This window comes from Neolamprologus multifasciatus, chromosome 20, assembly GCF_963576455.1.
Source record: "Neolamprologus multifasciatus chromosome 20, fNeoMul1.2, whole genome shotgun sequence".
In the NCBI taxonomy this organism is placed as follows: domain Eukaryota; kingdom Metazoa; phylum Chordata; class Actinopteri; order Cichliformes; family Cichlidae; genus Neolamprologus; species Neolamprologus multifasciatus.
The window spans coordinates 16,753,745-16,768,693 of NC_140458.1; the positions used below are offsets into that span (position 1 = coordinate 16,753,745).

The 14,949-nt window shown below is 41.2% G+C and overlaps 1 protein-coding gene across 10 annotated transcripts in view; it reads right to left on the reverse strand.

Annotated features, from left to right (window-relative positions):
- Nucleotides 1-14,949, reverse strand: part of plch2a (phospholipase C, eta 2a) — a 72,955-nt gene that overhangs the window by 11,398 nt on the left and 46,608 nt on the right. For all 10 annotated transcript variants that reach the window (XR_014871731.1, XR_014871732.1, XR_014871730.1 and 7 more), the window contains exons 10-18: nucleotides 13,910-14,017; nucleotides 10,079-10,234; nucleotides 8,044-8,142; nucleotides 7,474-7,574; nucleotides 3,143-3,231; nucleotides 2,149-2,331; nucleotides 1,846-1,953; nucleotides 1,256-1,380; nucleotides 24-108 (exon numbers count right to left, since the gene is read on the reverse strand). Coding sequence is in view for 7 of the 10 variants with exons in the window: in XM_085147382.1 (XP_085003508.1) it covers nucleotides 24-108; nucleotides 1,256-1,380; nucleotides 1,846-1,953; nucleotides 2,149-2,331; nucleotides 3,143-3,231; nucleotides 7,474-7,574; nucleotides 8,044-8,142; nucleotides 10,079-10,234; nucleotides 13,910-14,017 (1,054 nt within the window). In the remaining 3 variants the exon portion in view is untranslated. The remainder of the gene's footprint in view (nucleotides 1-23; nucleotides 109-1,255; nucleotides 1,381-1,845; nucleotides 1,954-2,148; nucleotides 2,332-3,142; nucleotides 3,232-7,473; nucleotides 7,575-8,043; nucleotides 8,143-10,078; nucleotides 10,235-13,909; nucleotides 14,018-14,949) is intronic.

Sequence of the window (14,949 nt, forward strand, 5' to 3'; positions counted from 1 at the left end):
TTCATGACTAAATGGAGACCCACCATTATCATCCACCACTCTGGTCTGTTCCTTGCAGCAATCCACTGGGAGGCCAATGATCTCCACTTCCACGAAGGGATCAATGATCTGTCAGAAAGACATTGCACAGCTTGAAGACATCTACAATTTTGACCATTCTTTCAGCAGTCAGAGGTCAGGGCTAACTTGCAGTCTCTGCTTTAATTAAAGGTTTTTTATCAGGTTGAGGTCAGGACTGTGCAGGTCCACAAAGTTCTTCGACCCCAAACTCTCTCATCCATATCTTTGTGCAGTCATGTTGGAACAGGAAGGAGCCATCCCCAAACTGCTACCACAAAGTTGGGACCATGAAATCTCATTTCTGGTGTTCAATACCGCAATACCTAAGAAACTTAAACTTTTACAAATGATTGCTCAGCTGTGTCTGTAATCAAACCTCTCTAACTTTGCTCTGCTTCACTTCAGCAACATCAGGTAATGTTCAGATGCTGATTCATGGTTTTCTTCAGTTTTCAGGCCAGTCAGGCCAGGAAAATCTCCTTCATGTTTTTTCTGTTTTTATCCACAGTTACTTTGACACAAAGGCATCTGCTGTGATCCTCACACCTCTGATGAAGTCTCACAGTGTCAGCTTTGTTTTTATACATCGATAGTTTACACTGAGTTTGTAATTGCAGAAAAAACAATCAAATAATTTAAAATTTAACATTTTTAATTGTTACGACCCGTCTCAAAAGCCGCAACATAAATAAGGAGACGAACACCAGATTGTAGGTGAGAAGAGGTTTTAATCCTAAAATGCATAGCAGGTTGGCTAACATGGCTGGTACCACCAAGGCACGGCTAGTGAGGCTTCCTGAAAGCCTGCCTCAGGTATCCTTTTGTCCACACCTGGTCAGGTGTGGTCAATTAGCAACAGCTCAACCCACTGAAGAGATTAGGGGCTGCAGAGGGACGTAACATTAATTTAGAAGTACATATAAAAGATAAATGATCAGGATTATAAATTGAATCGAAACCTTGTGAATCTGAATCAGTTGTAGAAATCAGTGGTGATACCCAGCCCTACAAATACCCATAGAACAGCAAATAGCTTACGGCCTACCCATAAATCATTCAGACTAAAAGTAAGGAGCCTTCTCTGCAAAAAGACATTTTGAGGAGGTGCTGCTTGTAAGGATGATTACAGATTTATCCCATATTCATTCAGTTCAACGTGGAAGCTCAATCCTATAAATCTAGTCTGTGGTCCTACCTCTCCTCGGTCTCCCAGCATTGAGTCTTTGGGTTTGGGCAGCTGTTGTCCACTAATGACCTTTAACACCAGCTGTTTCTTCATCTGACCAGGAATGGGGTCTTCCACGTTGGGGTTAAAGGCACCTGCAGTGGGTAAAATGATTACACGCTACTTGTGGTTCTTCACTTATTGTAATAAAATGACAAATGTCAACCACTTCAACTATGACTTTTTTAAACTTTATTTTGTGATATTATAAAAAGCAGGACACACACATCCAGTCTGAGCCTCCCTGGCTCTCTACACAAAACACTGGAAAACTCAAGTGAACTAAAGAACAGTAGAGGAGAGGGAGAGCATTAAATAAACTAAATACTAAATACTGAAAAATTAGAAGCAGTTAGGGACCTGCTCAGTTAAAAACAAACAAACATGGAAAGATGCACAGCCTCTTTAATTCTTCTTCTTGCTACATGTCCTGTACAGTTATGGATGATATCTCTTTCTCCATCTTCCTCCACTCTCACATTAACCAAACATAAGCATCAAAACTAATGAAAGGCAATGAAACTGATAACACACTGAAAAATGACAAACTAGTGAAATACCTTCGCTCATGAAGGCCGGTTTAAGGATGTAGCCACAGTTGCCATTGCTATAGAATTTGGCTCTGTTGAGCTGGAGGACCCGGCCTTCAGACTGGTAGTTGAGTGCAACTGAAATCAAAGCATTTCACTTCATTGTTCATAGATTGGAAACCTTTAATATGCTAGGTAACAACCACTGAGGGAAAACCAATTGGCATGAGCACCACCTACATTAGTTTAGTCATGACAAACTGAAAGCATCCCTCATAATCTGCTATTACACTAAATGTTTGGCCATACTGAATATAGTTTCAACATTCATACCAAGCTGGCACCCAGCATTCCAGAAGGGCTGAGGGTTGAAGTTGGAGGAGTCCACACGGTACGAGGAAGGATAGATGCGGGACAGCTGCCGCTGGTTGAACTGAATGAAGGACGATGCTTTTTGCTGCATCACCTGGTGGGCTTTAGTCTCGCTCAGAGATGATACCTGCCAGCCACAGTTAGCTGCCAAGAATAGCACAGTTTTCTTCCTGAGGCTCATAAACTTTCCAAGTAAAGAAAATGCAGTAGTAGGTACATTACACTTATAGTTAGGGATGGGAAACTGAGAACTGGTTTTTGTAGAGAACCAGTGGTTCAGTTCCTTGGAATTGTTAGACTGCTTGCCTTTTGATCTCAGTTCCACTTGCACTTCAGTTCATGTGCAGGAAGAGGAAAATCACAACATGGTGCACCGAGTGGATACGGACATTTATTTTATTTTTACTGTGCAAATGATGCGAGTGCATAGAGCACAGAAGAAACTGCATTATGCTGCTAATATAACTTTGGCTAAGCTAGCCAAGAACCAAGAGTGATGTTAAAGCTGCCGATCACAGCCCAGCAGCCGGACCCTCAACTTCAACAGGTAAACCCAGCAGTGATGAGCAGTCAGGCTGCAGCCTCAGTTTCTACCTGTTCATGTTTCTACTGTAGAATCACTTTGCCCTAGTTTTCATTTCTGCATCATGCTATCAACAAAATAGCATTAGGATAGAGATTTGTGTCAGTGTGTGGGACTGTAGCGTATAGCTTTATACTGTTAAATAGTAATGAAGAGTTTCACAGGAAAGTAATGTATTGAGTAGTGTAATAAGTTACTTTTCTCTGGGAGCAATTAAGTAACATGCTGCATTACTTTTAAGAAAGGTGTTCTGTGTAATACATTACTTTTTTGAGTAAGGACCAACAACAAAGAGTGGAACTTCCCCATGCCTACTTATAGGGCACTGTCACCATAAACTAAGCTTTGTGCAGTGAAAATACATTTGCTAACCTTGTGTTTCGATGTCATAGAGACCCACAGACCGCGTGTATTTGACTAGATCTGACAGAGCTCTGGACAGCTTCATGGTTTTCTTCTTTCTGTAGAATAGACAAAAACAAAAGGTGACACATGTGTGGAAACAGCTGGCAAGACAAGGAAAAAAACATCACACAGAGTTGGTTTTGAGTCTCCAAGTCTCAGGGGATGTGGCTGGCTCAAGTGTTGGTGAACGTGTCAGCGAAACACAGGTGTTCATTTGAGCTGAAACCTTTTAGTGGGCGCTCAGGTCCTCCAGGCGATGCACTGTCACCCTGACCCCTCACATCAGGATAGAAATGTTTCATCATAGGATAGAGCTGAACAGGGTTCAACCCTAAAGTGTGTTCCTGTAGTTTCATTCATTTATTTTTTGGACCACTGTCCCTGTGTGTAATTAATGACTGTTCTTGCTGACGGTCTGTTTAGATCCACACAAAGATGTAATATCCCAAAAGGCTAGTATTAGGCATTGTATTGAAAAAGTAGAAAGTGTGGTGTACACCCCTCTCTACACCCTTTCTTATGATATTTTACTCGATATAGTTTCTTTTTTTGAGTTAAACTTTGAACTTGGGCACCAGCCATGACAGTCAGAGTCAAACGCTTAGCCAACCAAGGTGTTCGTGTCCCTCGAGGCCTGGTATATGTTTTGAAGTTTGAAAAAATCCATAAAAAATTGTCAGTAACGTAAAGTTCTTGCTGATTTTTACATTGGGTGTGACCTTGACCTGATTTTCAACAAAATTACATCAGCTCAAGCTGTTTTTGATCTATCATCACACAAAATGTGAAAATTCTATCTAGAAAATTGTGGATATTGGACCACTAAACAGAAAGACAAAGGGAACCAGTTAGACACACCTCACACAGACTGAATGGCTTTTGCTTCTGCACACTTACACTACAATCAGCTGATTTCAGCTCATATGCAGGAGAAGGAAAATGGTGGTACAGCATTACAGATTTTCAGGACTTTTTCTTATAAAGTGTTTGATCTTCTCAACAAAATAACCTCTCGTCTAGTTAATCAGACGATTCAATTGTTTTTTTTAACTGGAAGCAAACAGGCAGAGACCAGTACCTACTCTTTGACTCCCACCAACCTCTGGAACACAAAATCATCAGAACCCTGAACATAGGGGAATAACTAGGGGTGGGTTTTAATAATCGATTCATCGATTAAAATCGATTCTGGCTTGGATAACGTGATATCGATTCATTAAAATCCTGAATCGATTTTTTTATATAAATGTATTTTGCCCAAAATTCCAGAATCTCAGGTGAAACGTCACAAAATTTTGACAACCACCAAACATTTTAAACAGTAAATGAGAGCAGGTACATGGCTTCTGCACAAAGACGTAAACACAAAGCGCAGACCCGCGGATCCGAATCAGTGAGATATCGCCTTTCTCACCCGACGGCACGACACGGTCGGGGCTGAAAGCCGACAGGTTGCTAATTCTGATGTTTCGGCGGGTCTGTGCTGTGTGTTCACGCCCTTTTTGCGCCAATTCTAAAGCTGTTAGTTTTATCTCTCTCCAAACAATACTGACCGAACCAGCAGCAAAAGAAGATCCAAACTAAGCTTCACATAAACATTGTCAAGGACTCCCTCTGACTTTTGCTGTTTTGCTTCCACCACAATAAAATCACACTTCATGCACAGCTCTCTCTCTCTTTCTCAGTGTACTTCAAGAACAGTTTCCCGTCTATCCTCGAAATCTGTTTTCTGCATTATTCGCTTGCTTGTGATGCACAAGACTACCGTTATTTACAGCGCTGTCGGCCGATGTTTTTTTTTTCCTTTTACTTACTTCCGAAAAGAAAACCTAGTTTCTGCCGTTCAATACTGAACAAATTTAAACTTTTTAAAATTATACAAAATGCAAAATGCTTAGCTGTGTCTCTAATAAAACCGCTGTAACTTCTGAGGTAATGTTCATAAGTTGATTAATGGTTTTCTTTCGTTTTTGATGTACTGCAGAATATTTTTATAAAATCCCAGGCCAGGAAAATCACCTTCATGTTTTTCTGTGTTTTATCTTCAGCTACTTTGACACAAAGGCATCTGCTGTGATGCAGCCACACACTCAGACACAAACTGGTTCATCCCAAAGGCAAAACTCCCAAACACAAAGTAAACAACACAGTGTGTGCTGTGCAGCGAGGAGTGCTCAGACCTCTACACTGGAGAAACCAAACAGCTACTCTATAAACACATAGCACAACACAGAGGAGCCACCTCAACAGGACAAAACTCAGCTGTCTATCTACATCTAAGGTCAAAGGAATCCAATGTTCACATTTTGGACAGAGAAGACTGAAAGAGGAGTGAAAGAAGCATCTATGTCCACTGTGGACAACCATCCTTGAACAGCTTATGACACCAACTGTCTGCCATCTATAATCCAGTTTTGAAATCCTTCCCAGGCGCCTTAACGCCCACTCACACCTTGTGTCAGGTGATCTCAATAGGTCACATGACAGGGTGAGGCAAAGTCTCACAATGGTTTCACATGAAGCTTCTGTTGATAATGACCCACACCCTTTTTGCATGAGCCCCTTTTTCCATGTGATCAGAGTAGATAGGCAATGTCTTCAAGAAACTTAAAGAGGTCCAGTTGCTTTTATTTCCTACCATATGATCAGCCTATCTCTATTAATCGGTTGCATATCACAGGCCTTCAAGCTGGTAGTAATTAAGATGTTACTTAAAAATCTATGACTTGACCCAGCTGTATTAGTTATTTACAATGATCAGTTAGGTGTAAAACAGCAAATGTGGAGTCATTTTTGACCAGGATATGTCCTTCAATGCACATATTAAACAAATATGTAAGACTGCTTTCTTCCATTTGTGCAACATCTCTAAAATTAGAAATATCCTGTCTCAGAGTGACGCTGAAAAACTAGTTCATGCATTTATTACTTCCAGGCTGGACTACTGTAATTCATTATTATCAGGATGTCCTAAAAACTCCCTGAAAAGCCTTCGGTTAATCCAAAATGCTGCAGCAAGAGTCCTTACAGGGACTAGAAAGAGAGAGCAGATTTCTCCTGTATTGGCTTCCCTTCATTGGCTCCCTGTTAAATCCAGAATTCAAACTCCTGCTCCTCACATACAAGGTCTTAAATAATCAGGCCCCATCTTATCTTAATGACCTTGTAGTACCATATCACCCTATTAGAGCACTTCACTCTCACACTGCAGGCCTACTTGTTGTTCCTAGAGTATTTAAAAGTAGAATGGGAGGCAGAGCCTTCAGTTTTCAGGCCCCTCTTCTGTGGAACCAGCTTCCAGTTTGGATTCGGGAGACAGACACTATCTCTACTTTTAAGATTAGGCTTCAAACTTTCCTTTTTGCTAAAGCATATAGTTAGGGCTGGACCAGGTGACCCTGAATCCTCCCTTAGTTATGCTGCAAAAGGCGTAGGCTGCCAGGGGATTCCCATGATGCACTGGGTGTTTCTTCTTCACTCACTATGTGTTAATAGACCTCTCTGTATTTAATCATACTTGTTATTAATCTCTGTCTCTCTTCCACAGCATGTCTTTATCCTGTCTTCCTTCTCTCACCCCAACCAGCAGATGGCCGCCCCTCCCTGAGCCTGGTTCTGCCGGAGATTTCTTCCTGTTAAAAGGGAGTTTTTCCTTCCCACTGTCGCCAAAGTGCTTGCTCATAGGGGGTAATATGATTGTTGGGTTTTTCTGTTTTGTCTGTATTGTTGTAGGGTTTTTACATTACAATATTAAGGACAATGAACTGTTGTGATTTGACACTAGCCTATGTAAGTTGTACTTTACAGACCACCATCCAAATGAAAACAATAAGAACACAAACTGCCCAAACTGATATTCAAAAGTATGTTCAAAGACTGTGAGGAAGAGCTATAAACCCATTTTGGTTTTCATAATCATTATTAGCTTGGTTACTACAAAAAAGAAAAAGAGCTATTTCTGGTGATTTAGCCAGTCTCTAGTCTCGTCAAAATAACCTGATGAGACTAGAGACTGGCGGCACTGCTGTGTTGCAGTGGGTATGCCTGTATGTGATCAGCACAGTGAAGCATTCTGAAAATGTTCAGACCCTTTGAAAGCTGCCACATTTGATAAGTTTCAGATTTGTCTGATAATCAGATTTTTCTACAATACCCAGAGTTACAAAATAAATATGATCTGAATATATAACAGACTCAAAAGTTCAGTCTGAACTTTTTACTGACAGCACGTCTTTGTTAACCTTTCTGCATAGAGACTGTGTGTCTGAATGAAACACTGGTGCATTGGTGTGTCATACTTGTTGTGATGCAGCGGGGCACGTGAAGCACTACTTGTGCTTTCTTGGTCTGTGTCTGTGTCTTCAAAGCTTGAGACCTTCTTCAGCTTGGATGCCTTTTTCTGTGAGGAGTGTGGAAGCACACGAGACTGTTCAAAGTTTTTCTTTCATTTTGAAAAGACAAGAAGATGACATTTTAAACCATCATGGATGCTTTGGATTAAATGTATAATAACAGACATAAACTTAATTTTAAAGAAGTCTTTTAGTCATCACAACAAAGGATGCAAATAAATTAATGCAGGTTAACCATCTTTTGTAAGAGTGCCAGTCTAGTCAATATCAAATACATAAAGATGACATTAATTAACTAATTGAATCCTACTTTAACTAACAAAAAGCAACTCTCTGAATTAGTGTGCATATATTTAAATATGCTTAGATATGCTGTATTCACCTGAACCAATCATTTCACTAATAAGCAATAACTCCTAATAATGCAAACTCTGTGTCAACAGGTCAGTTCTACAGTGTCAGTGTTTGTCGTCCTCACAGAAGCAGAAAACTGAATGAGACAACAGGAGAGTTTACCTTGCGTTTAGAGAAGCTCTCTATGAAGAAGCGGCCTGAGCGCTTGTTGCTGCTTGGAAAAGCCTCATCTGCTGTGTCCATCGCATCCTTACGTTTACCCTGACAAGAAAGGAGTAATGTATGTTTTAAAGAAATAAAGAAAATAAAGGTATCACTAACTACATTTCCACCTCATACTGGAAGGCAAATACACAATCTCAACTTTAAAGAGATGAAAAAAATCCATCAAAACTGTGGCTCACGATAGATATGGAGTGATGGTTTAGGTGCATCTCAAAGATTCTAATGGAAGAAAACATGAATTATTACATTTATGCCAGTGAAGTCAGAGAGCACTGATTTCTCCCCCAGTGGTGCCCAACCTCACACGCAAACTACAAGAAACCCAGAAAAAAAAAAGCTATGTGTAATTGACTTAATGTCAATCATGACTTTATACTTGGAGATAATTTTGAATCAGCCTTCTTATTTTAACAAACATGAAATTATTGTTCTCTTGCCTCGGAATTGGTTTCCCACAAAGTTTCAACCCTATTGGAAGGTGTTACATGGTTCAATGTTGTACTCTTTCCTCTTCCTACTCGTCTCATTTGGACTTCCATATCAGCAGAAAACATGAGAGACAGTGAAATTATTAGTTGTTTGGTGTATCCACTTTTTCGTTGTACTCACTGGTCTGTGGGCCCATAAATTCAATAGATTTTTAGAATTTGAGTGCAATTCATACACAGATTATTGTCCCATATGCACCAAATAACTTGTTTTTAGTGCATATGAGTCACATGATCGTTGGTGTTTTCTCTGTATTATTGTAAGGGGTTTACCTTACAGTATAAAGAGTCTTGAGGTTGTAATTTGAGGTTCCTGTTGTAATTTGGCGCTGCTCCTGGTGGGATGGTGCCCAGCATGCATCCTTGTCAGATGCCCAAACCACCTCAACTGGCTCCTTTCGTTGTGGAGCGGCTCTAGTCTGAGCCCCTCCCGGACAGCATACCTCCTCACGCTCTCTCTAAGGGAGGGGCCAGTCACCCTTCGGATCGACCAGTAAATCGAGAGCTTTGCTTTTACACTCAGCTCTCTTTTCACCGGAACAGACCAGTGCAACGACTACATCACTGCCACTGCAGCCCCAATCTGTCTGTCAATGTCCCACTCACCCTCACTCACAAGACCCCAAGATACTTAAATTCCACCCTTTTCTGGTTTAGGACCATGGCCTCCGACTTGGAGGTGATGATTCTCTTCCCATCGCTTCACACTCAGCTGTGAACCACTCCAGTGAGAACTGGAGGCCACCTGATGAAGTTGTTCAACTGCCTCAGTGACCTCACCCCCAGTGATGGATGAGTCTGTTTCTCTAAAGAAGACATGTCAATGGGATTAAGGAGGTCCTGTGACCTAAGGTGTCCTGGTGCCACGAGGACTTATGTACAGCCTTATGTTCGAGCATGGTGTTCGTTATGAACAGTTTGGATTGCCAAGAAGGGCGTTCCCCCAATTGTGCCCCTTCAGGTCTCACGTGAGAGCTAAAATCTTTGAGTAGGACAACAGAGTCTTCATGTGGAGCACCCTCGAGCACCCCCACCCAGGGACTCCAAGAACGCCGGGTATTCTGCACATAAGTACAGAGAACACTCAGTACCCGTTCCCTAACCCAAAAGCAGCGAGCAAACCTTATTGGACACTGGCAAAAACTCCAATCTTGGTATCCCACCCCAGTCGCTGCCTCTCATCAAGGGGAAACCCAGACTGGGAAAGAGTCCAGGCCCTCTCCACAATGCTGGTTCCAGAACCCAAGCCAATATCTAGGCGTTACATCTCAACCTCACACACAGCTCGGTTCAGGCTCAGTCTCTTTCCCCACCAGAGAGGTGACGTTCCATGTCCCAGTCGCTAGACTTGGAAGCTAGTAATCAGTCTGCCGGGGCCTCTGCCTTTGGCCGCCACCAAGCACAAACTTCACCCGACCCCTATGGCGCCCTCTGTGGGTGGTTGAAATGGATACTGAGACAAAATATTTGCTCTCTGTGTTTACCTTACTGCCAGTTTTATCCATGGTCTTCCCAGCAGGAGGGAGGGCTGTGATGGTAAAGCTGTCAGGATCCTCTCTGTCTCGAATCTTGGATTCCTTCATCAAGTTGTCAAGCTTCTTCTTGGCCATGTTCTCTACTTGCTTTCTGTCAGCTGACATCTGGAGGAGGAGTTAAACAGAATCATTTCAGCTGTGACACAACAGGTGAAAAAGTAAGCAACTCTAAAACTGTCTTATTGAGATAGCTTTATATCATCTGTAATGAATTACAGGATATGTAATGTGGACATTAATTTATTTTGTAACACTTTCCCAGAGGACCTCAAAGTACACAGGTCTGGGATGACATTTTTAAGGTCACTCTTTTTGTTGCTGTTTGCACTCTTGTTTTTATGTATCATTTTCTTCCCTGTCATAACCTTTAAGCATCGTGGTATCAGTAATATTGATAACACAGTAACACATCAGTATCATTAACACTGCTCACTTTGAAAACAGTTCTGGTGTTCTACTGAATTTAGGTCAGCCGAACATGCTGGCTGTTAAACGCCCATTCAATTCCTTCGTCCACCAGGAACTGTCTGCATACTCTCAACACACGAGGATGTTCATGACCTAACAGGTCCCAGGATTTCATCTTAGTGACAAGCAGGGTGTCGTTGCCCAACCTATACAGGTCTGTGGGCCCTTCCATTGGATATGCCTCCCCAGACCACCACTGACCCACTATCAAACTGATCATGCTGAATGATGTCACAGGCAGCATAATGTTCTCCACAGCTTCTCCAGACCCTTTCATATCTGTCACATGTGCTCAGGGTGAACCTGCTTTCCTCTGTACAAAGCACAGGACACCAGCAGTGGACCTGCCACCACGAGACAATGCCAATCATTTTCCACAGTGCCGAGCAGTAAGCACAGGGCGCACTAGAGGACGGTGGGTTGTCAGAGACATTCCCACTAGCAGCCTGCTGGAGTCAGTTTGTGGCTCTTGCAGTGCTCATCCTGTGACTCCTTGCATAAAGGAGCAGATTCTGTTCCTGCTGAGGGTTAAGGACCCTGTCCAGCTGCCTCGAGTAGCTGCCTGTCTCCTGGAATCTCCTCCATGGTCTTGAGACTGTGCTGGCAGATAAAGGAAAACTTCTGGGAATGGCACATGCTGAAGTTCTATCTTGGAGGAGTCGGACTACCTGTGCTACCTCAGGTAGTCCGACTCCTCCAGGTACTGCCTCATGTTACCAGTATTGATACTGACCCTAGCCAAATGCAAAGGTAGTGAAAAACGTTCAGAACAGACGAAGAGAATCAATGTGAGTGGCCTCCACCTGTGCATCCATTCCTGTTTAGAGGGTGGTCTCATTGTTGCTCCTCTAATGAAACTAACCCGCTGTTAATTCCATCAGCACATGCTAAAACTTGTTAACAACCCAGGCTGCTACTTAACTGATTAAATGCTTAAACACTTAATGCATGCACTTAATGCATGCATTAAGTGCATAGTAATTACATAGATTGCAAAAAAGTACAATAGACTACAAAAAAATTGAAAATCGTTTTTGTTTTTTTAACATATATTTCTAGTTAGAAAAATTTAAGAGGCTTATCCCTCAAAACTGTAAATACAAAAAAGTTGCACAAAATAGTTTCCCACCACAGGAAATTTATTTTGAGTGTCTTCATAGTTAATTTTTTGAAATACACCAATTTCTAGACACTGCAGGAAAAACGAAAATAAATATTATAGTGCAAATTTGCAAAAAAGCAGCATGTGCATCAAAATAAACTATTTCCAGCAGTGCAATATGAGTCCTAAGCATCCCAGAAACGACACAGAAAGTCATAAAGTCAAACATAACTTTTAAAAACACAAGTATAGGCTCATGAGGCCTTGATGGTAAAAAACTACATTTCCGCAAAAATGACGCCACTTCCGGTTTCGGGCAGGTCATGGCAGACATGCGATAGTTCACGCTGATGGACGTAGGAAGTGTTATGAACAGCTGATCGGATCGGCAAAGCCTGTTTCTGGAATATTATGTTTTTGTTGCTGTAAGTGCTTGTTATGCAGTTTTTGCAAAGCTATATGTGGAAGGAAACTGTGACCTAGGACAAGCTGATGGCATAAGATGTAAGTACAACTCCTCCAGTTTCATATGCAAAAAAAATTATTGCGCTAGCTCACATGGTTGCGGTGCTACCGGGATTTAAAAATAGTTACGCAAAACGGAGCGTGCCCGCTCTCACCGGTTTTAAAGGGTTAAAATGCAGAAATTTCAAACCAAAGTTCAAAGGGACTCGCTTGATTATTTTTAACCCACAAATATTGTCTTCTTTCTAGTTCCTTGTAAACTAAAACACTGGACTGTGAAGATTTCCATTAACCTTAAACATTTGCAGATGTACCTAAATGAATAAAACATAAAATAAAAATAAAAGGGGCATACATTTTATATTTATATTATAAAACAACATATTAATTAAGAATATAAAATATAATTAAAACATTTTAAACCTATTACTAAAATTATTTGCCAAACTCTCCAGATCAGTCATGCTGAGAGCAGAATTATCAAAGAACTACCTTAACTTCCTAACTACAAACAAAATTTCAGCTCCACCTAGAGCAGCTACTAAACATCAAGTAATGGCTATTCTTTAAAATCTTCACTCAAGGTTTGAATCTACAGTTTTACTAGAACCAAGTGAGAATTAAGCTGCAGTCCAACAGCTCCATCAGTCTAACCAGAGAGAGAGCACAGCAGCATTCCTCCAGAGGCCGTCCAAAGGTCAGGTTTCATCATGTTACATAACACAGAGCCCAACTGTGTCAGTGATATAACCCATTCCAGATGTGGTGTAACATGTCATTCTTATATACTCCCATATTGAAAAGATATATATAAATCTTATAAAGTTTGTATCTGTCTTGTGTGAAACTTGTATGAAAAGCACACAAGAGTGAAAACACATATAAGATCCCTTGAAAAATTATATAATGAAACTTGTATGTTTTGGATACTTACTAAAACAATATATGAAAGTAATGAGAAAGTGGCCACTTTCATGAGTAAATCATATAAGTTTTTACTATTTCTTTTCCATATGGGCTGTCTTTAACCTCCTAGGACCTGGCGTCCACATAGGTGGACATCACATTTTGGGTTATTTAGACCAAAATACTAAATTTTGCTCTACAAGGGCCTGATATCCACTTTCGAGGACATTATACTGCTACTGTTCCATCGAAATTTTAAACGAATATCCTCATATGTGGCTCTCATTTTTCTTAGAAACAAAAATCAGGTAAAAAAATAAAAAAAATCTGGTAATTCTTTGTTTTGCCCATTCATCAGGTCCCGATCAGCTCAAATATCAAAGATAAATTAAAAATGCATGCCATGAAAGAGTTCAGGTCTTAGGAGGTAACGACAGGATTATATTATGAGTGTTCATTGAGGTTGACAGGCATTATGTCATTTGTAAGAATACTTGGATAACGATAACCAGGTCAGAGCAGGCAGGGTAAAAAAACCCATCATGCAGAAACCCATATTTCAAACAAGGAGCAAAGATGCAGCGATACATAACATTACATAATTCATGTTAGTGATGTAACACATTTCAGATGTGGGAGTAAGACTCTGTATAATAATATGAATTATACATATAGTCAGATCAGAATCTGGATATCATTAAGGAACCAGTGCAAAATGGGAGAGGGACATAAAGCATTAGCAACAAGAAATACAAGCATACCTCACATTTCATCAGCTGGACAAAAGGACGCAAATTGTTTTGCTAGACTGAACAAATAGATACCAGATAGGTACATACATCCCCATTGATCAGCTTACAGTCATCCTCCATTTCATCAGCACTGTCCTCGTCAGACACATCTCCCTCCTCTGCATTCTCGTCTATGTTGGGAGGAAGTTTCTTCCCCTGTCAGAGTGGACAAAATAAATCACACGAGATTCTTATATTCTAACACAGAAGAGATATTCACCATATAGTATGATCACAATGTGCACGTCAATGTAGTATACACATCGATGGTGGTTTTAATGTAGAGCACTGGGTTGGAGGTTAATTGGATATTGTGGCTAAAACGTGTCTAATTCAAAGTAAGTTAAAGTAACATTAAATTAACCTAGTTAATTAATTAATTAACCTAAATAACTTCAGACAGGTGGACTACGTGTTCTGAAAAGGACTGCCCCAAAATTTGGTTTTTGTCTGAAAAGCAGAAAAATAGGTTTCCAGCTGCATCAGTGTAGAGCGCTCTCCGGGACACGACCATCCCACCACAGTGTGGAAACCATCAACTGGCTGACGACCTCAGTGGGTTTCACTGCAGGTTTACCAATCCCCCCAGGGGTGTGTCCTCTCTCGTCTGCTCTTCTCCCTGTACACAGTACAGTTTGCAGATCACATGACAGCGTTTAGACTCATCTAGGACGGCAGTGAGTGTGGCTCTGTGGTGCAGTCAGAGTAACCTCGAGGTGAATACGCTCAGAACTGTAGGAATGACCGTGGCCTTCAGGAGGAACCCCTCTCCATGCACAGCAGCACAGTGTGTGCTATGGAAACCTCCAGGTTTCTGGGATCCACGGTCTCCCAGGATCTGAAGTGGTCCCCCAATAGAGACACAATCATCAGAAAAGGCCTGGCAGAGCATCCACTTCCTCTGCCAGCTCAGGAAGTTCAACCAGTCTTAGAAGCTGTTGAAACATTTCTGCTCTGCAATAACACAGTCAGTTCTTTGCTCATCCATCACTGTATGGTTTGGATCAGCCACCAAACAGGACAAGGACAGACTATAGAGGACAGTGAGGACAGCAGAAAAAAAAAATCACTGCTGCCAACTTGATTCA